The sequence below is a fragment of the Panicum hallii genome, chromosome 9 (genome assembly GCF_002211085.1).
Source record: "Panicum hallii strain FIL2 chromosome 9, PHallii_v3.1, whole genome shotgun sequence".
NCBI lineage: Eukaryota > Viridiplantae > Streptophyta > Magnoliopsida > Poales > Poaceae > Panicum > Panicum hallii.
This window is the reverse complement of record NC_038050.1, coordinates 1,619,962-1,644,728: the sequence shown is the minus strand read 5'-3', so window position 1 is coordinate 1,644,728 and position 24,767 is coordinate 1,619,962. Positions and strand designations below refer to the sequence as shown.

Below are 24,767 nucleotides of genomic sequence, written 5' to 3'. Positions count from 1 at the left end.
GATACGTGTCAGAAATGGTCGGCTGGTGCTGATCCTCCGCGTCATGAATACGTGAACGAGTGACGTACGGACGCGTGCGAAGGAGGTACCAGCGGAGGTACGCGTCGTATGACGCGTCCGTGTGTGGGTGCCATTCGTCCCACACATCGTCACGTGCGTGAAGCCACACTTGCACGTACTCCTGCATCTTGACGACCCAGTTCACCTCGTTGGCATGATATCCCCTGCGCGAATATCTGTTGCGAACATTTGAAATTCAACATTGCTTTATTATAACGAATATATAAGTCATACAAAACGTGTTATCACAAACTTACTCGTGTACGTTGCGCGGCACGGCCTGGAACGCTCGAGGTACGAGAGGAAACTGCTGTCGTCGCCCGAACTGTCTCATCACACGCTCGACGCAGTACGGCTCGACGAGAATATCGAACACTAGGTTCGCCTTTGTCAGCCAGTACTCCTCGTCACGCGTGCAGAGGGAAGATAACCCATGCGGCGCACGTGTCTGGATAGCCGCAGCGGTGTACGGTGTCCAGATAACATCCTGTGGCCGCATCCGATCAAATTCGGACACGAACTGAGGGTATGCTTTTCGGACCTGCCGATGTGCCCAGCTCATCTGAAAAAATTACACAACTGCATCGGTACTCCTCGTATACAGAAACGTACAACAGTAAATTAAATAGCTTAAAAGAACTTACCCGTCGATCGGTCCAAAGCGAACCCATCGTGGGGCTATCCTCGTCCCACATCCCGTACATCTCGGGTGGATAAGGCTCTTCGCTGATTAGGGGACGTGCTATGGCGAATCGCTCGTACGACCATAGCTGCAGCAGAAGTGGGCAGCCTGTGATGACGGCAGTCCTCTCCGTCTTCAAACAGGCCTGGCAAAGACCTCGGTACGTCGCAGCAAGCACTGCCGATCCCCAGCTCCACCCAGGTACCTGGCCCGGCTCCGCATCCGCAATCGCGCGCGCGTATTGCATGAGCACCTTGTCCACGTAATTGCCGGTAGAGTTGCAGAAAAGAGTCCAGCCGAACAATCATAACAGATACGCCTCCAGGTATCGTGACACCTCGTACTGCCAGCCAGAGGGTGCAGATCATGAGCCTGTAATATATTTGTTCAAAAGTTAGAGGTACTCACATCTGATTCAATTAAATTAAATAAAAAATAACTGGACTTACCCTAAATTGTATTACCCAACTCTTGGCGGGGCCGGGCAAATCAGGTACGTTCACAACAAGTGGCGGGTTCGCTGGACCAAACCGCTCCTGCAGCTCCACCCTCCAAAAAGGTGGCACGGCAACCGGGCCAACAGCTTCACCCGCAATGGGAAGCCCGAGCAGGTACGACACGTCCTGCAACTGGGGGCCATCTCCCCGCACGGCAAGTGGAACGTGTGCGTATCCGGACGCCACCTGTCCGCCAACGCTGCAAGTAGAGAGCGGTCCAGCTGCATCCGCTTCTTCGCGCCACCGTCTTGGCCGTCGCCGGCCTGAAGCATACGTGCGAGTGGCAGCAAACCAGCCTCAAGTAACCTGTATATTTTGCATTGTGGTTACAATTATCTTACACGCTATACATTAGTTTCGTAAAAAAATATAAAGTATCACCTGTCAAGCCAGCGGTCGTCCAGGTGCAACAACTCCTTTGCTACACGAGGGCGCAACTCGTGAAGCTCCTGCCCCTCCACCGCAGCCAGGTACGACCTGTGCCGTTCATCGATGTGCGCGTCAAGGAGCTCTGGTGTCTGCGCCATATCTGCATGAAAAATATAAGTACCGTAAGACACATTTCTACAAACAATTGAAAATACTATAAACTATTTATAATAGAACTAACCTAACAAATATTTGTAAAAGCTATTCAAAATACTGAAACCTATTCGAAATATAACTACCCTAAAAAATATATCTAAAAACTACTGCAATTATAAAAACTATTCAAAATATAACTACCCTAAGAAATATATCTAAAAACTACTGCAATTATAAAAACTATTCAAAATATAACTAGACTAAGAAATATATCTAAAAACTACTGCAATTATAAAAACTATTCAAAATATAACTACCCTAAGAAATATTTCTAAAAGCTATTCAAAATACCGAAACCTATTCGAAATATAACTACCCTAAAAAATATATCTAAAAACCACTGCAATTATAAAAACTATTCAAAATATAACTACCCTAAGAAATATTTCTAAAAGCTATTCAAAATACCGAAACCTATTCGAAATATAACTACCCTAAAAAATATATCTAAAAACTACTGCAATTATAAAAACTATTTAAAATATAACTAGCCTAAGAAATATATCTACCAACTATTAAAATACTCAAAACTATTTTAAATAGACCTATCCTAATAAATATTTCTAAAAACTATTCAAAATACTGAATTCTACGTATAACTACCCTAACAAATATTCGTAAAAATAATTAATAATTATACGATTATAATACCTCCAAACCGACGTGTGGACAGGGCTTCGCCGCTTCCTCTCCTCTCCTCCTTTTCTTTTTTCTGATTTTTGATGAATTTTATGAGAATTAGGGGGTGGGTGGGGACTTAAATAGTGGAGGGGGGGGACATCCCGCCCGTTGGATGGGCGGGTTGGGCCTCCCGCCCGTTGGGGGGCGGGATGCCCCTCACCAGAACGTCCCGCCCAACCAACGGGCGGGAGGCCCACGTCCCGCCCTCCCAACGAGCGGGAGGCCCCTCGGAGGACACCCCGCCCGTTGGAAGGGCGGGATGTCGCCTGACTTTTCGCAAAGAGGCCCTTGCGAAGAGGTTTTCCTCCCCCCGCCGACCCCCCGCCCGTTGGATGGGCGGGATGCGTCATCCCGCCCTTTCATTGGGCGGGAGGTACCCATTTTTCGAAATTTCCCAAACCGGCACCTTTTTTTAAATTTAAATTTCTTTTTAACTCTTTTTTTAAAAAAATTCTGGCTAGGCCTAGTCGTGGCGCGGCGGACGGCTGCTGGACCGACTGGACTGCCCTGGTGAGCTGGTCTGCTGGAGAAGAGACGGCGAGACGCGCGCTGGAAGTTTTCATTTCCGCTCTTGACTCCTGTCCTGCGAGACACAGTGCCACGGAGACACGACCGTGCCACGCTGGCACCAACCTTTTCGTTGGCCAGCAATGGGCTGGCTCCACGTGTCGCGCCGCCCGACCACAACCTGGTCTGCCGGTGCGAGCCCACGCACCGAAGTGATATGCTCGAGACCGTACCATTTTTCTAGTCTATCCGTGATCCGTCCATCCACGGCTTCTCCAGAGTAATCAATGTTTGAGGCTGCATTTGGACGACCACACTTGCTTGGGATCCACTGCGATTAGGATACTCATCACTCTCCTGTGGACTGTGGATCGTGGTAGGCCACCAGCTTCTCTGAAACTAGCTTCCTTCCGATTATGTGGCAAAACGTAAGCTTTCTGTAGCACATTGAGGTTTTTGCTACCTTCGTTCTCTATCTATCAAAGAGACAAAGACTACTGCCTTTTATTGATGCTGTGAGGAATTTACAGTTGTGTCATACAGTAAAAAAATTGGAAAGTTCCAGACGGATTTACCAGTAAAGGTTTCAGTGCTGTGCAGAGGCAGCCCAAGTCTTTTCTTGCAAGTAGGGTGGGTGCACAGTTGGAATGTGCAAAGAATCCTGACGGCAGCTCTAGACCATTCCGCCACTTTCGACCGACGCGGTTCCCGCGCACTGGCCAGTTGGGGTGACACGTAACTCTCCCCAGCCATCCCGCCACCTTACGCACCGGCAGTGGCACGCCCACAAAACACTGACAGCTAGGCCCCGTCCATCCTCGTCCCCACAAGTCATGCAAGGATCCAACGCCCCGCCCCCACGGGAGCCACCCAGGCACGGCACCGCCATGCCGCTGGACTCCACTTCGCGCGATGCTGCTACGTCACCACCCACCGCTATATTTACCGCCCCACCAGCTCGCTAGGGGCGCCTCAATCGCAATCACCACCGCTTCCTTTGCTCTGCTCTGAGCTGCGAGGAGACGAGACGGGAACACTGTTTCAAATCATCCCAGGAGGCCAGGAGCGCGGGAGGAAGACGATGGAGGCGGAGTACCACCGCGAGGAGATGATGGTGGCGGAGGAGGAGGGGTGGCAGACGCCGAGGCGCGAGGACTGCCGCATCCCCGTGGTGCCCCCGTGCCCGGCGGCGCCGCCGAGGAAGAAGGCGGTCCCGCTGCCGGAGCTCGGAGGCGGTAGGAGGCGCCAGCCGCCCAAGGGCGGCTACTTCCAGCCCCCGGACCTCGAGTCCCTGTTCGTGCTCGCGCCGCCGCGGAGGCATGCGGCCTCCAGCTGCGCCTGAATTTGCGTAAGCACCGTCGGCCGCCGTGGAGCTGGTGAACAAGCGACGGAAGGTAGCGTAGGGATGCAGCGGCAGCGGCAGCACATCTTGCCTTTGGGTTTTTGGGGAGAAGATGGGTGTGCAAACATTTGCCGCGGGTGCTTTTGTGCGTGTGATCCTGCTAGGACGTAGGTGTTGGTTAGGAGTGGAGTGGTTTGGTTGGTAGATGTGCAGCCAGTGTATGCGGTCTGTACGTGTATGTAAAATTTGTAGATGTTGATGGAAGTCGAGTTCGAAAGATGTCCTCCTCAAGCTAACGGGCCCTCCTCCCTGTTTTCAGTTCTTCCTTTCCCAGAAACAGATGAAATTTCTTGGCTAGCACTGAAAACTGCACAAATTCGTGGCGTGCTATCGCATTCCAGGGAACGTTATTTCAAATGCGCCTGCCTTGCGATGGCTATTTTTCCCCTCCGTTTTGGTTTTACGAACGTTCGAGGACGCGCTTGCTTTGCTACAGCTCAAGCCGTACGGCGTGCTCTGTGCCGTAGCTCGAGAAGAATCGGTTCGAACGGACCACCACACAGGACACGGGCCCATGTAAGGCGTGCAACGTTGACGGCCCAATGAAAAGTAGAAAGTTAGATGGGCCAAAGCTTAGCTTTTGTTGAGAGAAGCCCAGACACCGAAAATGGGCCGCGAATAACCAAACCTGCAAGTCGCAAGTGTAGTTAAGCGGCCCAAAGACGTTCGGGAGGAGTCGAGGAGACGACCAGCCGCGTCCGCACACCGCAGGTTCGGGAGTACTCCGGAATCCGCCGCCGCATCTACCCGACGCCACGACTGACGACGGGGAGCCCCGGGCCTCCAGTTCTCCACCGCCGCTTCGGCGCCCCATAAAAGCGGAGCAAGAGCCAGCTTGCTGAGAGAACCCTACCGATCTCGCCTGAAGCAATCGCCTTTTGCCGTTCGTCCCTCATCGTCGTGCGCAGCAGCAGCAGCAGCGGAACGGAGATGGCCAAGGACGGGGGCCCCGACTGGAACGGCCTGCTCAAGTGGAGCCTCGCCCACGGCGACGGCACCAACCCGCCGCGCGCTCTTAGGTCTGCTCCTCGCGTCTCGGGATCCCCTGCTTCCTCCTTTTTGCGCTCGTCCTCGTCTTGTGCCAAAACCCTAACGAATGCTTAGTGTTCATATGCATAGCTTTTGATTGTCTTACTCCGCAATATTGCACGCTCCGTCCCGTTGTTTTTGTTCTGTTGCAACAGATCCTTAGTGTTCAAACATATGCTCAGTTTGTACTATCAGGCTATGCGTTAAAACTAAAATAAGAGACGCGTGACTTATTTTCTTCTCCTGATTCTTGTGGCTAGTAGCTTTAATTTCTGCTGTCAAAATTACTGTACTTTAGTCTTAAGAGAAGTGTGAATCATGGTTTGTACTACTGTAATAATCAAATGCTTGATCGGGTGTTAATGCATATCACCAGAGAAAAAGAAAAAACCAACATGGGATCGAATGTTCGTGTTGTTCATACTTTCATTGGTTCTGTTCTGCAGCGAGGAAGACAGAAAATGGTTCATGGAGGCCATGCAAGCCAACACAGTAGATGTTGTCCAGAGGATGAAGGAGATCACTCAGGTGATGAAAACTCCAGAAGATATCTTGGAGTCTCAGGGTGTGACCCCAGAGAACATTGAAGGTATTGTTTGGAGCTTGCTGATACTTCCTGAGTCGATTCATCGTTGTACAGACAAGAGGCCCAATCTAGTGTTGTGAATTATTTACCTTTATGTTTATATGTTCAGCAATTGGTAGCCGATTCAGGTAGATTATTATTGGAATAACAATTTACTTGCTATACTTCAGATATGTTGGATGAGCTACAAGAGCATGTGGAATCCATTGACATGGCAAATGGTAAGATTCGTACCTGAGATCAATGTCTTCCTTGTAAATGCTTTTTCTGCTTATCATCATGAATGCCTTCTAACACATATGCAATTATCCAAACAGATCTACATTCTATTGGTGGGTTGGATCCTCTACTTGGTTACTTGAAAAATTCACATGCTGGCATCCGAGCAAAGGCAGCAGAAGTTGTGAGTACAATTGTGCAGAACAATCCCAAGAGTCAGCAACTTGTCATGGAATCCAATGGACTAGAGCCCCTCCTGACAAACTTCAAATCAGATCCAAGTACAAATGCACGAACGAAAGCTTTAGGAGCCATATCCTGTAAGTATAACTCTGTATAAGTATAATCCTTTGCCAGACTTGTGCAATTAATTGCACAGAGTATCCTCTCCTGCTCATGCTAACATAAACTCTATATATTTGTGTTTTGCAGCTCTTATTCGTCATAACCAGCCTGGAACATCTGCATTTCGCCTGGGAAATGGCTATGCTGGATTGAAGGATGCTCTTGGTTCTGATGATGCCAGACTTCAGAGGTATGTCAATGATAACTAGGAGAGCAGGACTTCCAGCATTGTGTAGGACTTATTCACAATTTGGTTGATTTTGTTGCATATTCTTAAACAGTGTCTTAGAGACAATAGAATTTGGGTAAATGGAGTGATCTGACAGGGCACTTCACTACAAAAAATATTACTAGAGTACATAGGCACCCTATGAACAGGCAGCTGCATACTAACTGAATCATATTACTATATTGAGATACTTGTGCTCATGTCGTATTGAATTTTTCTTCTGATGGTACTGTGCACTCATGAGAGCTTGGTGTACAAGATGTTCTCTAATGCTAAGTGTTGTTTTAGAGCCATTTTATCTATTTTTCTGAACTTGGACCAATTTATCATTGGTATTGGCTGAAATATTCGCTGCTTGCGGAATTATTTTTCAACTGCAATGTTGATGACATAGTTCTGCTGTATCCTTGCAGGAAAGCTCTCAATCTCATACAATACCTGCTGCAAAACAACAAGGCAGACAGGAGCGTAGCTACAGATCTTGGTCTTCCGAAGCTGATGATGCACCTTGCGTCCAATGACGATTCCTTAGTGCGTGAAGCTGCATTAAGCGGTCTCCTTGAGTTGGCGCAGGACAAGACATCTGGAAATGCTCTACCCGACCAAGACAAGCTGAAAGACATCCTCAAGAGCCGAATCGAAGAGATCAGCTTGATGGATGCCGACGATCTCCATGCCGCTCGTGAGGAGCGGCAGCTGGTGGACAAGCTCTGGAAGGAATGCTACAATGAGCCCTCGTCCCTCAGGGAGAAGGGTCTCGTGGTGCTCCCTGGAGAGGACGCACCCCAACAACCCCCACCAGATGTCGCAGGGAAGATGTTTGAGCCGCCGCTTCGCGCATGGGCAGCTGCAAGACCTTCTCCGAAAGATGATTCTGATTCCGGCAGCGAGAAGAAGGATGTACCGCCGTTGCTGCTTGGCCCTGGGCCGTCTTCCAACAGCAATTCTTAGATTCAGTCACGTTTGTGAAAGGCTGAAATAGCAGACCTGATGGAAGTCTTTGACTTTTTGCCTGTGCAAACTCCTGTGGTCGTATTCTGATGATGTGCTCTGCATTTTGTTTCGGAGTTTGCTTTGTGCAGATGTTAATGTACTTGTACTCTGTGATGCTATTAAGTTAATGCTACTTATGAATTCTCTTTGCACGAAGGTTTAATTCCGATTCTTTCTCATGACTGATTTTACCTGAATCCCGATGGTAATTTGTGGCTCCACGATGTGGAGATGTTGACGAACTAGCGTCTGTTCTCACGCTTTGCTATTTAAGGATAGCCGTCCGATTGTCACCGGGCCTATGTGGCGCTTGATCTGGACGGCTGGTAATCCTGCCTGCTCCAGTCCAGTAGAAGGCTCGTCGCAAGCCATTCAAAAGGCAACAAATCAAGCTATCTCCTCTGCCTCCGGTCCCCCGGTTGCGCCATGGCGCTACAGCTACAGGGCGCCGGCCCGCGTCCGCCCCTACCACTCGCCGCCTCCCGCTGCCGTCTTGCTCCGCTGGCGCCTCCCCTCGTCCGCCTGGCTGTCGCCTCCTCAAGCTCGCCCCCCTCCCTGCGCCTCTCCTGTCGTGGCCCCGCGCCTCGCTGGCGGCGGGCGAGCGTGAGGGCGCGCGCTGGGGCCGGCGGCGGCCGGCGGAGGGAGTCCCCGTACGAGGTGCTCGGCGTGTCTCCGTCGGCGGCGCCCAACGAGATTAAGCGCGCGTACCGGCGCCTCGCGCTCAAGTACCACCCGGACGTCAACAAGGAGGTGCGTGCGGCGACTGGCGACCCGACCGCTGCTGCTTGCTCGCGCTCTTATCCCTTCGCATTACGTTTGATCTCCTTTGCGAATTCTGGTAAGGTAGTTGTGACTCTGCTTACCGCTGGCTTCGCGGATGTCGTCAATGCAGCCCAACGCTCAGGAAAAGTTTCTGCGGATCAAGCACGCTTACAACACTCTGATGAACTCAGAGAGCCGATCCAAGTACGCGAGCAGCAGTTCAGATTCGTCTTGGTCCTCCTCCAGCTCCAGGGAGAGCAAATCAACTGCTGCAGAAGAGCCGTTCTATGGATTTGGTACTGAATTCTCTCCCCTCTTCTGCTTTCATCAACAGCGTCCGTCCTTGGATATGGTTACATTAAATGTTTGATCATTAATGTGACCAAAATATGTCAAGTGTAGCTCGAATATTCTACTGGAAACTAGAGACCATAGTGGTTGTTATGTGGAGATATAAGGCTTTCTAGTGTAGTTCAACAAAATGTTCTCCGCTACAATTTGAGACCATAGTGGTTGTGCCTTTTGCAGCGGAATTCCTTAAAGATCTGCAAACAGAATTTCAGAACTGGGAAGCTGGGTTAAATTCAGATCAGAAACCTAAAAGCCTTTGGGAAGAATTGGCAGTAAGTTCTCTTTATTCAAACATTTATTATTGTAACTGTTACTGTTGAGAATCGCTGTGTAATATTATATAGCATGGATAACTCTACAGCTACTATAAGCTTGTGGTTGTGGAGAATGTCATCATGTAAACCCTCTATTGCATTCTTGTCAATCAGGCAATTGGCGAGGAATTCGTAGAATTTCTGGAAAATGAACTGAAGATTGATGACTCCAGCCCTAGTGGCAACACGGGAAATGATCCATACACGCAGTTTGGAGGGCAAGCAAAAAATGCTAGGGACGAAAAGACGTCAACAAACAGTTTTGATGATGGTGTTTCTGAAATAGAGGCCGCTCTTGAGAAGCTGAAGAAGGAACTTGGACTCGGCTAAACCATTGATGTGGCAACTAAAGCTTTATTGATCTTGCTGCTTTGCTACTGACTTCATGTTCATACAAAGTTGTTTCTTGTATGTAACTGTTGGTGATGCTCATTAGTGATTGTGATCTAGTTGATAGCTCATGCGCTCATACATTCAGCTTTCATGAATGTTGCTGATACCTAGCTGCAGCTTTTTTCGGAAAGCACAACGATAAGATATTTGAGTGCCTTCAAAACTTTTGGGTAAAAAAGTTCTGATTTTCGCATGTTGGGGTAAAAAATAAAGGTTGTGCACTGCCATCACCACCTATAGTTCATTTATATTTATATGCTCTCTGCTTTTCAAGTGAAACACAATTTTGCTTAGACATGATCACATGAATCGTGGCCCCGGTTTTTTCCGAGACTCAGCGTGGTCTCATGAATGCATATTTGTTCTTCCTACTGCATCTAATGAATGCAAATTAAATCGAATATGCTGTATGCTAGTATCTTTGTCTATATTTTAGATTAGATTGAATGTGTTTTTTTTCTGTTATGAACCGTTAACAATTCGAGTTCATTAATGGGATTCATTGTAAGCCTCTTCTGAAACCAAAAAAGAAAAAGGAAAAAGAAAAGAACCCAAAGATGTTCCCATCAAATGGAGTATAAACAAGCCATAATGCAAGTAGCCAAACCCTTCGGGGGCGGATCAAATCTTCACATCAGCGTTTCTGCATTGCTGTCCATGACACTAACATAGATTAGTTCTGAAGATGTGAAGCTTGCCTGGGCTACTCTATTGAGTTCTGCTGCAGCGTAGACCAGGCAGCCTGGGTACTCTATTCAGAACTGTTCTATGTTAGTGATGCAAGTAGCCAAACCCTTGGGGGGTGGATCAAATTCCAGATGTGCAATTAACAGCGGCATCACATACACACAGTTCAGATCGTTCAGACAAACAAACTCATCCAGAGCAATAACGAGTGAAACCAAAAAAAAAAATCTACTGATCGATGCGGCTACGCTATGGATCACACACGATACACTAAACAACTGCTGACGACGACTGAACACGAAACACACACCATGGCAGTTTTTTCATTGAACAGAAGAGAATGCAAACAAACATTTTTCACAAGTAATAAAGTAACTGATCAAAACCGCAGTTCCAGTATGTTAAGATTGTACAGCTAAGCGTGAAAAACTTTCATTACCAACAATGAAAGCATTACTGCCGCGTGTACTTCTGATAAAGTTAGCAGGGATTTTCACCTGTCAAGTTAGAAGCGAACTGCAGTTACAACTACTTCATCACGACCTATTCTTCCCAGTACAGCAGTTGCTAAATTAGGTGTGCTAAACTAAAATTTACAGGTAAATTTGATGAAGACAAGCACGGAAAGGAAAATTATCGTTAACACCAAATCATCAGCCTATGTAAATCCATCTTACCAACAGCAATCATTCAACCCCTGCAATAGCACCACTCATTCTTGGTTTATTACTCATTAAACATGATCTACACAACCTTATTAAGGCCTAACATCCAAAAAAAAAAGACTAGCCCTCTAGAATCCATGACTAAATGGGGTGATCTTCCAACAACTACCGAAGAGCCATCCACAAATCAAACAAGTAATCACCCGCATCAGACCTTACCGCCATGATCCAGAGGACTCCATTACATGAACCAACGCCAAAAGCCATTTCCGCTTGTTCATGTCGATGTCGGCCTTCTTGGAGACGATGTCGGAGAAGCGGCGGCCGATACCCTTGATGGAGGTGAGGCAAACATGATCTTCTGCTTGCCATCCACGTTGGTGTTGAGCAGACGCAGGATGTACTGGAAGTCCTTCCCTGCGATCAGACGGCGATGGGGCGTGTGCCGGCGGCGGCCGGATCCCGGATGTCGATGGCGACGTGTTCCGGCGGCGGCGCAGGAGCGGCAGCTGTAGGCCTGTAGGGGACGTACGCCTTCAGGCGCCCTCTGCTGGGCAGGAGGCGAGCTTCCCGCCACCGCCGGTGGAGAAGGGAGCCGGGCGCTGCCGCCATGCTGATGGGAGGGCGAAGCGATGGCCCTGGTCGCGGACGCAGATGCTCGTTGTAGGCGTAGGGCATGGCCTGCCTGACCGAAGGAAAATGTGGACGACAGCGGCCTCCGGCGACGGCCGTCGGTGACCGGGAACCGTCCCGTGCGAGTCAGGAGAATTTTGCAAATATTGGATCTGGAAGTTTTCAAAAAGACCCTAAATCGGATCGAGATTAATAATCACGAACCAAATAAGGGGGTGTTTTGAAAATATTTCATCTTATATTTTCACAAATACCCCTCGCGATCCAAATCAGGGGGTCTTATGTAAATATTATATCTGACATTTTACATAAGGACCCAACCGGGAAGCTCCTTCGTCTCCCCGTGCGGCGCCGCTCACGGTCTGAACTGCATCGGGCATTTGCCGTCGGAGCAGGAGGTAGGCGGGGCCGGGAAGGTTACTTCCTTAGAGGAGCCCATGAGTCTCCGTTGAACTCCATAATCCCGATGAGATCATCCAGGTAGCGCGCCGGAGCTCCTGATTTTGAGTTTGCCGCCATGGAGGACCAGCTCAGTGGGAGGAAGCACCGCAGCGCCATGGAGCGGCTGTGGAGGGAGCAAGGCGCGCGTTGAGCTGAAAGTTCCAGATCCAGGTGGAGGCGGGAGTAAGCTTGTACGTTTCGCATCGTAAAATTGGGCGGGATGACCGCACCGCAGGAGTAAAGATGCCGGCCATGGAGGAGCTCCATCGACGAGACGAGGCGAGGCAATCCTGCTGCCGGCCGGCCGGCTGAGCTCGATCGGCCACTGGTGTCGCCTGCTCCGGCGGATGCCAGGCCGTCATTTTTCACGCCCATATTGAGCCTCCGCACACCGCCCTGTGCACGCCCGCCCAGCATCAGCAATGCAGGCGGCAGCAAATCTGCAACGGATTAGGTAGACATTGTAAAATTGGATACGCCAGGCGTCTCCTGGAACTCTTCCCTGCGGCAGCAATGGCGGTGATAGCGGTGCCACGGTGTCCGGTGGGCGAGAACGCGCCGGCGCGGCGAGGCCCTCGGCAACCCATGCGCTGCGGGTCGGGGGCGGAACATCCCAGCCGGTGACGGTCGAGCTGCATCGTTCGGGGGCGCTGCGGCGGCGCGGCGGGACGACCGCGTTCTCTCACTCCCCGGCACCCCTCAGCATCCATGTTTCGTTTACCGACCCCGGTAGCGTCCACCCCCTGGGGCCACATACACCGTCGGATCGGGAACGTGTGCCAGGATCCGACCCCGCGGGAGGCAGCGTCTCGTACTCTCGTGGGCCGGCGTCAGCTCGGCCCAGTCTACTCCTGAGGCCCAGAAAGTGAAGCCAGTCATGTCCCTTTCCCTCGACCTTTTTTTAAAAAAGGGATAAAAAAAAAACAAAATTCGAAAAAGGGGTGCCAGTTGGAGAAATTTAGGGAAATGGGTGCCTCCCGCCCGCTGAACGGGCGGGACGCGTGGGGCCCGGGACATCCCGCCCACCCAGAGGGCGGGATGTCACCCGAGGGCCTCTTCGCAAATAAATTATTTGCGAAGAGGTCCCTGGGAGGGCATCCCGCCCAACCAAAGGGCGGGATGTCCATGCGTACCGCCCGTTCAGCGGGCGGGAGGCATCCCGCCCTTTGGTCGGGCGGGAGGCATCCCGCCCTTTGGTCGGGCGGGAGGTCCCCCCCACCGGCTATTTAAACCCCAACCTGCCCCAAAAATGCCATTTTATCCAGCAAAAATCAGAAAAAAGAGAAAGAGAGAAGAGGAAGAGAGAAGAGGAAGCGGCGAAGCCCTGTCCACGCGTCGATTTTGAGGTATATTCTCGTTCTAGCCATATAAGTACTTGAAAATAACTATAATTTAGGAAATATTTGTTAGAGTAGTTATGTTTTGAATAGTTTTAGTATTTTCATTTGTTTTTAGTATAATTTATAATCTGAATAGTTTAGAATCTGTAAAATATAATCTGAGAGTCGCTGAAATTTAGGATCGTTGTTCGTTGTGTATTAATATGTAGTATAACTAGTTTATTAATGATTGACAGATATGTCTTCCGAGAAGGGTATTTTCAGTATATATTACGGAGAAGGAAATGTGATTTATGGGCCGAATGGGGTAGATTTAAGTGAATTCAACTGTGCGGTCAGAGGAATTACCAGACCGCACGAGAGGACATTTGAATCCCTATGCAACTGGTTAATGAGGGGACTAAGGATTAATCAGGAGACACACACTGTGAGTGTTCAATGCGTCATAAATCGTACCACTCACGCTTTGATCTGGGAGCTTATGCCACTTGCAAGCAACGAGGACTGGCTAACTTATCTGCAAAATGCAAGTCATTGGCAGTGGCCACTGGTACTCCTTGTCAGTGTGCACCAAAACCCTCCTTTGATAAACATTGAAGCTGGTCCGGGGGATGAAAATATTGATGAAGAAGTCGAGGAGGCAAACATTGAGGCAGGTGGCACCGCAGCACCTCAATGCGTGGCTGATGAGGGGGAGAACATACCCTTTATTGTTGAACAGCTGCAAGACGAAGAACGTGAATTGGATGAAGCAATGAATGCCGATTCGTCTGATGACGACGATGATGTGCCTCAAGATTGGGTAAGCAGCGACTTCAGTCATCTTGTCGTAGATGACGGATGTAGCTGGCCTTCGGATTGCAGGGAGAATGAATCAGCAAAAATTTAACAAGCAGTGGCAGAAACTTGATGAACTGACCGGGAAGAAAAGAGCCGAGGACGCATCAAAAAACATAACTGCACAGGATGAAGCAGAGGCTTTGTGCTCTTTGCCAACAGATACTGCACGTACTCGCAGAAGATCTGGGTCAGCGGTGAAAAAATTTTCTGAATGGATTGAGAATGAACCTAAGGAGAAGTGGGCGTTACTTTATGATACCGATGGTGCAAGATACGGTATAATGACCACCAACTTCGCCGAAGTTTACAATTGGGTGCTGCGAGGTGTTCGTGGGCTTCCACTGGTTGCAATTGTTGAATTCATTGTCCGCGGGTGTACCGATTACTTTCGGGAGCGGTTCAATAAAAATCAGGTATACATGCGAGATCCAGACAGAAATTTTGGATTCAAGGTAACAGAATACATGACTAAGAAGGCAGAAAGCGCCCGGCTACACCATGTACGGCAATGTGGAACACAGGAGCTCAAGTTTGAGGTATCTCCTAAAGATAGGGCGCGACATGGCATGAGACGTCAAACTCCTGTAAAGGAGTGCATTCTCAAGTTCGATGGAACTTGTTGTTGCTCATGCATGAGGCCCAAGTTGCTGCACTTACCTTGTTCTCATGTAATGGCTGCTTGTGCAGATATTGGACATCCTGTGGATATATATGTTTCACATTACTTCAGAAAGGAGACAATTGCTAGCACCTGGCAGTATGAGATCTATGGGTTCCGTTTGGTTGGATCGTTCACTGAGACAGCGAATCCTGTTATCTATATTCCAGACCCAAGATCATCACGGGTTAAGAGAGGACGCCGTCAGTCACGGCGTATTCGTAATGATATGGATGAGTCAGAGCTCCGTCCGAGGATACAACGCTGCAGTGCATGTAATCAGATTGGACACACGTATAAACGTTGTCCAACCAATGATGCTGGCCCCAGTTGTGCTGAAGCTGGCCCTACAGGTGATGCTACAGATGGAAGACCTCCGGTTGCATCAACAAGTGGGAGACGTCGCCGATCGAGTGCTAGTACGTCATCAGGCATCATTTAGTTGTAATTTTATTTAAACGTTGTTTGCTCATATGTAATATTTGCTGCGTTGAGATTCTATCAGACCTAGATACGTATTTGTATTATTTGCCGCATTGACTGAAGACACAATATTTGGATTCATGTATTTGTAATATTTGTAATGTTCATTATCATATTATTTTATTTTAAATGGCTTCATGTATTGTACTATCGTAATATTTAGATTCTACGTTGCAAACGTTATCGTTTAACTATCTTCGTACGAGTTTTAGATACCGTAATCTTCTTTGGAAAATTGAATTAAAATTTTATGTGCATACATAAGAGTATGGCGAATGAATCTTATATTTGAAAAAATTCTGAATTTCAAATAGTTTCTGAAACAAATAATCTAAGAAAAAATATAACAAAAATGGGCCAGGAGCATAAGATTATAGGTTTTACAACTTTATAGGTTTTAGAACTTTGACTATATATTAGATATTAAATAATATCACATTAGAGAATAACAATAGATTTTAATTAGAAAAGGGTTATAATTAGGTTTAGTTAACATTTCAAATTTGAAAAATTCAAGACAAAAGAAGTTAAATTTACATCAAATTTGAGTTTGAAACTTTGCACAAAGGTACCTAGAGTTTATAGAATAGTCATACCAAACTTCATAAACAACAAAGCATGAAATTCTAAAGTTATGCATAAACTTTTCTTAATCTTAGTTTTAAAATAGGAGTAAAAGTATTTTGTTTCAAACTAAACTCCATTAACAAAAGTTATAGAGTTTGAAATCTACTTTCTAACAAAACTAGTTTTGCTATTTTTGGATTTTTCTGTGAATTGTTACGAATTTTGGAAGCCAGAAAACACATACACATGAAATAACAATGTACCAGGACCAGGTGGCATCCCGCCCAGTGGCCGGGCGGGAGGCCTCCTTCAGGGACCACTTCGCGAATGAAAAAAGTTTTCTTATTCGCGAAGAGGTCCCTGGAAATTTTTTTTGAGCATCCCGCCCTATGGTTGGGCGGGATGCTCCTTTCCGCCCTCCCAGCGGGCGGGAGGCACCCATTTCCCTAAATTTCTCCAACTGGCACCCCTTTTTCGAATTTTGTTTTTTTTTTATCCCCTTTTTAAAAAAAATCCCCTTTCCCTCAGGTACTGTAGCGGCCAGCCCGCGCGGGCGGCGCCGGTGGTGCGCTCGCCGTCCAAGTGCTGCGGCAGAGGGAGGAGACGAAGGCCATGGAGTAGCCCTGTGTCCACCTGACCTGCGCTGCTCAAGTGCCGATGCTTGCGGTGTTGGCCTGTTGGGAAGTGAACACTCCTCTTGTTTTTTTCTTTACATCAAGTCGAAGTTTGGTACTCCACGTGTGCAAGCAATTCAACGATTCCCGGTGATGGCAGATCAGCTCCAAGCAAGGCCGCCGGAATCCCCTCCCCGACCTCTTTCCCCAGCGATCTAGCTACAACTCCCAGTTCATCTTTGTGTGTACCCATGGCCGCCGTCGACAGCCGGTGCCTCGGGAGTCGGGAACGGAGAGCGTGTCCGGTCCGGCGCCGGCGCCGGCGCCTGGTTCTCTGTGGCTCTCCTCTCTCTCTCAGACACTCATGAGAGACTGACGGGTGGGGCAACCGAGGGTTTGCATTCTCCTCCGACCAAACCAACCAGGCCGGCCCACTGGTCCGGCACATTCGCCCGATCAGCCCATCCCGACGCGACCTGACCCGAACCAACCCCACCCAGCTCGAGAACCGGCTGGGCCGGTGCCCAACCCTTTCCCACGTAACCGGCCAGGTCAACCACCACCCACCAATGACCCGGCCGAGCCGCTCCTCACCCACCGGACCCTTTCTCACCCGTCGCCCCGCTTCCCCAATCCCCTCCATCTCACTGGTTTTCTTCCTCCCCGCCCCGGCGGCCGCCGATTTGGGGGAAGCCCGGCCGTTTCGCCTCCCGAAAACCCGGGTGAGCTCTCTCTCGATCCCACTCCTCCTAGGCGACCCTTCCCCCTTCTCCTCGGGTTCTCCTGGTTCGTCCGGCTCGCGCCCGCGCAGGCTCATTTCGCGCGCGCGCGCCCCACCGGCCAATTGGGGGATTAGTACTAGGGCTCGATCGGTTGCGTTCAATCCAATTCCGCCGTTCGTGACAGTGATGGCTGATGCAGTGCTCGCGCCCGGATGGAGGCGCAGGATGGGGAGGACGCGGCGGCTGGGGCCGGGGAGGAGGAGGTGGTGCAGATCGGCGCGCAGAAGCACGACCCGGCGTGGAAGCACTGCCTCATGGTGCGCGCCGACGGCCGGGTGCGCCTCAAGTGCGCCTACTGCGGCAAGCACTTCCTCGGCGGCGGCATCCACCGCTTCAAGGAGCACCTGGCCCGCCGCCCCGGGAACGCCTGCTGCTGCCCCAAGGTGCCCCGCGACGTCCAGGACACCATGCTGCGCAGCCTCGACGCCGTCGCCGCCAAGAAGATGCAGCGCAAGCTCGCCAACGCCCTGCCGCCCGGCGACATGAGGCGCTTCGCCCCCGCCGACGCGTCGCCCGCCCCCGCCGCCAGCGGGGGCACCGAGAGCCCCATCCACATGATCCCGCTCAACGAGGTGCTCGACTTCGAACCCGTGGCGCTCGAACAACAGAGGCCTCCGGTTCCGGAGACCATGAGGGGGAGTGTCAGCAATAAGAAGAGGAGGAAGATGACGACTAACGCCTCCACTCCACCGCTTACTCCCCAGACTCAGCAGCAGCATGTTCTGCCTACTCCTCAGACCAATCCTCTTCATCAGGTTGTGATGGCAGTCGACGCAGTGACTCCAACGCCAGGACATTTCGGACATGCTGGTTTCGACAAGGAGCAGGTCTCCATGGCAGTTGGGAGGTTCTTGTATGATGCCGGTGTGCCATTGGAAGCAGTCAATTCAGTCTACTTCCAGCCCATGCTCGAGGCCATTGCATCGGCAGGAGGGAGGCCTGAGGTGCTCTCATACCATGACTTTCGTGGTCACATTCTTAAGAAGTCACTGGATGATGTAACGGCTCGGTTGGAGTTCTTCAAGGGGTCATGGACCAGGACCGCCTGCTCAGTGTTGGCTGATGAGTGGATCACTGATAAAGGCAGAACCTTGATAAACTTTTCAGTATATTGCCCGGAAGGTACTATGTTCCTCAAATCGGTGGATGCAACCAGCATTGTCGCATCTTCAGATACACTGTACGAGTTACTGAAAAGTATTGTTGAGGAAGTTGGCGAGAAAAAAGTTGTCCAAGTAATCACAAACAACTCTGAGGTCCATGCAGCTGCAGGGAAAAAGCTAGGCGAAACATTTCCCACATTATTCTGGTCTCCATGCTCTTTCCAGTGCATTGATGGCATGCTTGAAGATTTCAGCAAGGTTGGGGCAATCAGTGATATAATAAGTAATGCAAAGGCCATAACAGGATTTGTCTACAACAGTGCATTTGCGTTGAATCTAATGAAGAAGTATTTGCAAGGGACGGATCTGCTAGTGCCTGCTGATACTCGCGCTGCCATGAACTTTGTCACACTGAAGAACATGTACAGTTTGAAGGAGGCTTTGCAAGCCATGGTCAACTCGGATGAGTGGATACACTTCTTGCTGCCAAAGAAAGGAGGGATCGAAGTAACCAATCTTGTTAATAATTTGCAATTTTGGTCCTCTTGTGCTGCGGTTGTTCACATCACCGAACCACTTGTGCATCTCCTTAAGCTAGTCAGTAGTATCAAGAGGCCTGCTATGGGGTACATTTATGCTGGATTGTACCAGGCCAAAGCAGCAATAAAGAAAGAGCTAGTGAGTAAGAACGACTACATGGCTTATTGGAATATTATCGACTGGAGATGGGACAACCAAACACCACGACCACTTCATTCAGCTGGTTTCTTCCTGAATCCACTATTTTTTGATGGAATTCGAGGTGATGTATCAAATGTAATCTTCTCAGGGATGCTAGACTGCATAGAAAGGCTGGTTTCTGATGTGAAAATCCAAGATAAAATCCAGCGAGAGCTCAACATGTACCGGAATGAGACAGCAGGGGATTTTCGTAGGCAAATGGCTGTCCGTTCTAGACGAACTTTACCACCTGGTTAGTATTTGATAACTTGTGAAGAACTAGTTTATTTCTTTCAAAAAAAAACTAATTTACACACTAGTATTATTATTGCATTTTGGCCATGCAAACATGAGTTACATTTGTGGGGTTATTTTCTTTTACATCAAATCAAATGAGATGTAGTACTTTTCTGATAAACCTTGTTAGCTGCCTTTAAAGATTTGGAACCTTGTTAAACTTGCGCATCCTTTGAACGAGGTCGTCACAGGGCGAATTTTGTTTGGTGATACTTAACGTTTTGTCTTTACCATTACTATTTGGTCTTGTAGCTGAATGGTGGTATACATATGGAGGAGCTTGCCCAAATTTAACACGTCTAGCAGTCCGTATTCTCAGTCAGACCTGCAGTGCTAGAGGATGTGATCGGGCGCACATTCCTTTTGAACAAGTTCATGATGAAAGAATGAATGGTTTTGAGCGTCAGCGAATGCGTGATCTCACCTTTGTTCAATACAACCTACGGCTGCAGCAAAGGTAATGTAACCATCTCGTTGCTTAGAATCTTGCCATTGGTTGTTAATTTAGAATGTGTTTTGCTTTTTAACAAAGCATGGATGTATTGAGTGATCTTATTGATATGTTCATAGGCAACAACGCAAGGTGAAAACGTTTGATCCTGTCTCAGTGGATCATATAGACATAATTGATGACTGGGTTCTGGATAGACCTGCACTATTCTCTGGCCTAGCTGAGCAGCCAAACTGGATGGAGATTAATCAATCAGTCACCCGAATCACACCAAGGGAACCAAATGAAGATGAATTTGAGTCCTTCATTGAAGGTACATCCATATGTATTTCCTTTTGTAGACTTTATCTGCAGGTAATGAGTAATGACAGATGCTAAATATCAAAAGTTCTAAACTTCCTTTCAGGAGTTGATGACGAAATGATCCAAGGTGCTGCACAGGGGATTGAGGAAGATGACGATGATCCTGCTTGTGGCTGAGGCTATAGATGAACTAGTCAGCTAACCTGTAAGCTAATGTTCATGGATAAAATATGGCATTGCCTGTTCTGATTCTCCGAGTAGGACCTTATGTCACTTGCTCTCTATTTTGGTTCTTCAGATATCTTTCCTATCTTTTCCCAAGTCCACTGTTCTAAACGCATACAGCCATTATAGAGTTTGGGGTTCTCGTGCCACAACCTTTTCCCAGGTTAAGCAAGTTAATGTCTTTTAGTTCCTTCTTAGCAAAGGTGGCGCTTTGGGTTCTGATTCTTCACAGAAATGATTTTACCATATTATTAGTTCTTTTGAGATTTATTAACTGTTGATCTGAAGAGATACCTACAATCGATTGTGGTTTATTAACTGTTAACTTTCCTTTGCTTCTGAAAATGCGCCAGCCTAAAATGATAAGTGCGGGAGAAATAATTTAACCTGTAGTGAGGCTATAGATGAACCAGTCAGCTAATTGGAAGCTGATGTTGTATGGATAAAATCTGGCATTTCCTGTGGTGATTGTCCAAGCAGGACCTTCTTGTTCCGTCACTTGCTGTCTATTTAGGTTATTCAGATATTTGATATTTAGAGTTCAGATAGCTTTGGTATCTTTTCCCAAGCGCGTCATTGAACTAAACGCAGACTTTTATCATAAAGTTTGAGGTTGTCGTGCCACTACCATTTTTCCATATTAAGCTAGTTTATGTCTTTTAGTTCCTTCTGAGCGAAGATGATGCTTGGGTTCTTATTCTCCACAGAAATGATGTTGACAATATCATTACGTCATCGTTTGAGCTTTATTAACTGGTAACCTGAAGAGATTCACCTACAAATCGATTAAGGCTGATGAGTTCAACATTTGTTCTCACGCAATAGGCATTTGCAGAGTCTGCTCTTCAGAAAATGCACCAGCCTAAACTGATAAATATGCGAGAAAAAATTAACCAGATTGATATAGACTCAGCAGTTAGAACTTGATGCATCAAACTTTTTTTTTGTCATCCCTACAAATGGCTGACGATATCCTATGTGGCTATGTTCACTTCACAAAAAGATCAAACAGCACCTAGATCTGTGACTACTTGTTTTCCTATCCAACCATTCGTAAATACACGACTTTAACTTTTTGGTGAAGAGAGAAGATGGCACTGCTCAGCCGGAGATCAGCTCCTGCTGCTCGTCGTTGGAGTGCGAAGAAGACGCCTGTGCCGTGACGGTGGTGGTCTCTGACGCCAGGAAAATGGTGGCGAACTCGTCGAACGACTCGCTGTATCCGTAGAACAACCTGTTATTGCTGCCTAGATCCTTCGGCGGCGTCTCCGGCACCGTCCCGGCGCCTTCCAGTATCTGCACCACCTGCCTCATGCTCGGCCGGCTCCGGGGGTCCGGGTGCGAGCAGAGCAGCCCGAGCTTGAGCACCAGCTCGAGATCGGCCTCGTCGCACTCGCCGATCCTTGGATCCCTGGCATCCATGATCCTCCCGGCCTTCCAGCGGTTGAGGACGAGGTCGACGAGCCCCGGAGAGTCGAGGTCGTCGTCGCGCTCCATGGGCCTCCGTCCGCAGGCCACCTCGAGCAGGAAGGCGCCGAACGCGAACACGTCGGTGCTCGTGGTGGCCTTGCCCGTCTTGTTCATCTCCGGCGCGAGGTACCCGAGCGTCCCGATGACGTGCGTCGTGTGTGGTTTGCTGCCGTGGTCGTACAGCCGCGCCAGGCCGAAGTCGCTAAGCTTGCCGTTCATGTCGGCGTCGAGGAGGACGTTGGCGGCCTTGATGTCGCGGTGCACCACCACCTGCTCCCAGCCCTCGTGCAGGTACAGCAGCCCGGCGGCGACGTCCCGGACGATCTTGGCGCGCCGCTCCCAGCTCAGGGTCGGCTTGTCGGCGTCGAACAGGTGCTTGTCGAGGCTGCCGTTGACCATGTAGTCGTAGACGAGGATCAGCTCGCCCCGTCGCCGGCAGTAGCCCAGGAGCTGCACGAGGTTGCGGTGGCGCAGCCGGCTCATGCTCGCGATCTCCGAGACGAACTCGCGCAGCCCCTGCCGCGACTCGTGGGACACCTTCTTGACGGCGACCTCGGCGCCCGACCGCCGGAGCACGCCATGGTACACGCTGCCGAAGCCGCCGGCACCGATGACGTCGCGGAAGCCCCTCGTCGCCGCGTGAAGGTCCTTGTACCTTATCCGGTGAGGGCCGTACTCGACCTCCCAGTCCTCCTCCTCCTCGGCGAAACGCCGGCGCCTTTTGACGAGCACCGCGACCGCCCCCGACACTAAGACGAGTGCCAAGACGACAGCTAGGACCAGTATGACGATCAGTAGCCGCGGCATCGTCTTCTTTGACGACGGGAGAGCCGGGAGTTTCGAGAGGTCGAGGTCCGGCGCGCGGCCGCCGCCGAGGCGGAAACTCCAGCCAAGAACGTAGTGCGAGCTTGACGCCGCGCCGTTCGCCCCCGAGAACCCGATGTAAGTGTCGTCGGCCACGGCCGACGAGAGGTTGACGGTGGAAGACACGATCGGGACGCCCGGCCTGGGCTTGCCGGCCGGCGACACAGTCACCTCCAGGCGCATGCTTGCGCTGTCGTACTCGATCCACACCTGCAGCGCTTCCCCACTGACCAGGCTGAGGTTGACGAGGCTGCCCGTGGCAACGTCTACGTACGCCGCCGGTGTTGAGCTCACGGAATCCAGTCCGTTGACGTCGATGCCGACGTGGTTGTCGTTGATGTCGGAGAACTCCTCGTCCTGGGCCGTGTCGAGCTCGACGGCGACGACCTCGCTCCTCCCCTGGCCCCTGTTATCTGACGTGTTGAACAGGCCGAGGTACTTCCCCGCCACGGCTGCCGGCACGGTCGGCGCCGGCGCCAGCGCGAAGGCGATCCCGTGGCCGTGCGCGTCCGGGTACCGCGGCACGATGGCGACCACGAATGCGGTGGAGAAGGAGAGCGGCCCGCCCGTGGAGGCGTCCTTGAAGCGCACCGGCGCTGGGTAGAAGCCGTGCCCGAACACCTCGTTGGTCTCGTTGGTGAGCAGCAGAAGGCCGGAGGCGGTGACCACGGCCGCGCCGCTGGTCGTCACTTTGGCGCGCGCGAAGCCGGGGAACGCGAACTCCGTGGCCGCCGCCGGTCCGCCTCGGGCGAGGACGAGCAGGGCGGCCACCAGCACGGCGAGAACAGCCGCTGCCATGATGGAATTGGAACGAACAGGACAGTGATGGATCAATGGCCTCCAACGACGAAGGCCAGCTAGGTGAGCTTTGCTCCGTGCTTACATCTTCCGATCCTGTCGCTGTGGGATCCCAGTGAGTTAAATTGATGGGTCTCGGCTACTGGTGCCCGGGTAGGAGTTGGTCGCGTCGTCGCCGCTGGCTCGATCAGCTGGTGGTCCGCGCCGCGTGTGGCGAGAGGGACGCGGAAGGGGACGGCATCGGAGGGGGGCCGGGGCCAGGGAGGAAGCTAGCAGAGGGAAGGGAGCGCGCGGGTTGGCTGTTCGCGGGTGATTCTTCAAAGCGTGACAAGGATGCGAGAGGTAGAGACCTGGGGTGTCCGGCAAGTGCTGACAAGTGTGCTACTCCAACCAGCTTGATGCCAAGCATGTCACTTCGTCACTTGTGTGCGTTTTGGTGAATGGATGCAGCGCCACTACCAGACCAAGGGTGTGTTCGTTTTACGGGGTTAAAGTTTAGAGGGGTCACATCAAAGAGAATCTTATCATTTAGAATTATTAAATAAAGTCTAATTACAAAACTAATTGCAGAACCCCAGAGCTAATTCGCGAGACGAATCTAATGAGGTATATTAGTCCTTGATTAGCGGATGATTACTGTAGCATCACTGTGGCAAATTATGGATTAATTAGGCTCATTAAATTTGTCTCGCGAATTAGCATCCATCTGTGCAAAAAAAATTTGTAATTAGACTTTATTTAATACTTCTAAATGACAAGATTCTCTTTGATGTGATGGGTCTAAAATTTAGAGGGTAGGAAACAAACACACCCCAAGTGACTAACTTTTCTTCATGCCCCTGCTTCTAAGTCCTCAAGTGCAACCTCCAACTCCCAAAAAAACCGACTCGTAGCCCTAACCTGGTGGAGAACCTTGATCCCACCACAAATGGAGCAGAGGAGACACGATGTGGCTGGAATCAGAGAAGAAGATGAAGTGAGGAATGGAAATTCAGTTGTGGAGAGGCACCTGAGACTCCGCGCCCCCCCCCCCCACACACCCCACCCCTCCCCCCTCCCTCCCCCACCACCACCACCCACACCCAAATACTGAGATTTTCAGATCCACAAAATTTTTCAGGATATATATGCGCTGGCGCTGCATATTCATATGGAGCACAATATACCTCATTTATTTTTGCCGTGTTTCGT

General features: G+C 50.0%; 5 protein-coding genes across 8 annotated transcripts; 4 read left to right on the top strand and 1 right to left on the bottom strand.

Annotated features, from left to right (window-relative positions):
• Positions 1 to 3,961: 3,961 nt before the first annotated feature.
• LOC112876509 (cyclin-dependent protein kinase inhibitor SMR4-like) lies at positions 3,962 to 4,650 on the top strand. Its single transcript, XM_025940637.1, has one exon. The coding sequence runs from the start codon at positions 4,094 to 4,096 to the stop codon at positions 4,352 to 4,354; it is 261 nt and encodes an 86-aa protein (XP_025796422.1). The 5' UTR covers positions 3,962 to 4,093; the 3' UTR covers positions 4,355 to 4,650.
• Positions 4,651 to 5,093: 443 nt separating this feature from the next.
• LOC112877720 (hsp70-binding protein 1) lies at positions 5,094 to 7,978 on the top strand. Its single transcript, XM_025942076.1, has 6 exons — positions 5,094 to 5,433; positions 5,890 to 6,032; positions 6,200 to 6,250; positions 6,347 to 6,568; positions 6,681 to 6,783; positions 7,236 to 7,978. The coding sequence occupies exons 1-6, from the start codon at positions 5,345 to 5,347 to the stop codon at positions 7,771 to 7,773; spliced, it is 1,146 nt and encodes a 381-aa protein (XP_025797861.1). The 5' UTR covers positions 5,094 to 5,344; the 3' UTR covers positions 7,774 to 7,978.
• A 198-nt stretch (positions 7,979 to 8,176) lies between these two features.
• LOC112875611 (dnaJ homolog subfamily B member 9) lies at positions 8,177 to 9,889 on the top strand. Of its 2 annotated transcripts, none has more exons than XM_025939524.1 (4): positions 8,177 to 8,565; positions 8,708 to 8,873; positions 9,088 to 9,200; positions 9,357 to 9,889. In XM_025939524.1, the coding sequence occupies exons 1-4, from the start codon at positions 8,242 to 8,244 to the stop codon at positions 9,570 to 9,572; spliced, it is 819 nt and encodes a 272-aa protein (XP_025795309.1). In that variant the 5' UTR covers positions 8,177 to 8,241; the 3' UTR covers positions 9,573 to 9,889. The 2 variants fall into 2 exon arrangements, with proteins under 2 accessions (XP_025795309.1, XP_025795310.1); XM_025939525.1 differs by having other exon boundaries at positions 8,179 to 8,565; positions 9,106 to 9,200.
• A 7,280-nt stretch (positions 9,890 to 17,169) lies between these two features.
• Positions 17,170 to 20,668, top strand: LOC112875208. Of its 3 annotated transcripts, XM_025938973.1 has the most exons (6): positions 17,170 to 17,285; positions 17,485 to 19,421; positions 19,718 to 19,922; positions 20,036 to 20,229; positions 20,323 to 20,424; positions 20,518 to 20,668. In XM_025938973.1, exons 2-5 carry the CDS (start codon positions 17,498 to 17,500, stop codon positions 20,394 to 20,396), a joined length of 2,397 nt encoding a protein of 798 aa, XP_025794758.1. In that variant the 5' UTR covers positions 17,170 to 17,285; positions 17,485 to 17,497; the 3' UTR covers positions 20,397 to 20,424; positions 20,518 to 20,668. The 3 variants fall into 3 exon arrangements, with proteins under 3 accessions (XP_025794758.1, XP_025794756.1, XP_025794757.1); XM_025938971.1 differs by having other exon boundaries at positions 20,323 to 20,668; XM_025938972.1 differs by lacking the exon at positions 17,170 to 17,285 and having other exon boundaries at positions 17,317 to 19,421; positions 20,323 to 20,668.
• A 692-nt stretch (positions 20,669 to 21,360) lies between these two features.
• Positions 21,361 to 23,699, bottom strand: LOC112875209 (L-type lectin-domain containing receptor kinase IV.1-like). Its single transcript, XM_025938974.1, has one exon. It carries the CDS (start codon positions 23,574 to 23,576, stop codon positions 21,546 to 21,548), a length of 2,031 nt encoding a protein of 676 aa, XP_025794759.1. The 5' UTR covers positions 23,577 to 23,699; the 3' UTR covers positions 21,361 to 21,545.
• Positions 23,700 to 24,767: the final 1,068 nt, after the last annotated feature.

Bases quoted from the DNA above. Each gene is read 5' to 3' on its own strand.
- LOC112876509 (XM_025940637.1), top strand. From the start codon at position 4,094: ATGGAGGCGGAGTACCACCGCGAGGAGATGATGGTGGCGGAGGAGGAG.
- LOC112877720 (XM_025942076.1), top strand. From the start codon at position 5,345: ATGGCCAAGGACGGGGGCCCCGACTGGAACGGCCTGCTCAAGTGGAGC. The intron at 5,434-5,889 runs GTCTGCTCCTCG...TCTGTTCTGCAG, and splicing joins AACCCGCCGCGCGCTCTTAG to CGAGGAAGACAGAAAATGGT. The intron at 6,251-6,346 runs GTAAGATTCGTA...TTATCCAAACAG, and splicing joins ATCCATTGACATGGCAAATG to ATCTACATTCTATTGGTGGG.
- LOC112875611 (XM_025939524.1), top strand. From the start codon at position 8,242: ATGGCGCTACAGCTACAGGGCGCCGGCCCGCGTCCGCCCCTACCACTC. The intron at 8,566-8,707 runs GTGCGTGCGGCG...TCGTCAATGCAG, and splicing joins ACCCGGACGTCAACAAGGAG to CCCAACGCTCAGGAAAAGTT. The intron at 8,874-9,087 runs GTACTGAATTCT...TTGAGACCATAG, and splicing joins AGAGCCGTTCTATGGATTTG to TGGTTGTGCCTTTTGCAGCG.
- LOC112875208 (XM_025938973.1), top strand. From the start codon at position 17,498: ATGGAGGCGCAGGATGGGGAGGACGCGGCGGCTGGGGCCGGGGAGGAG. The intron at 19,422-19,717 runs GTTAGTATTTGA...TTGGTCTTGTAG, and splicing joins TAGACGAACTTTACCACCTG to CTGAATGGTGGTATACATAT. The intron at 20,230-20,322 runs GTACATCCATAT...ACTTCCTTTCAG, and splicing joins ATTTGAGTCCTTCATTGAAG to GAGTTGATGACGAAATGATC.
- LOC112875209 (XM_025938974.1), bottom strand. From the start codon at position 23,576: ATGGCAGCGGCTGTTCTCGCCGTGCTGGTGGCCGCCCTGCTCGTCCTC.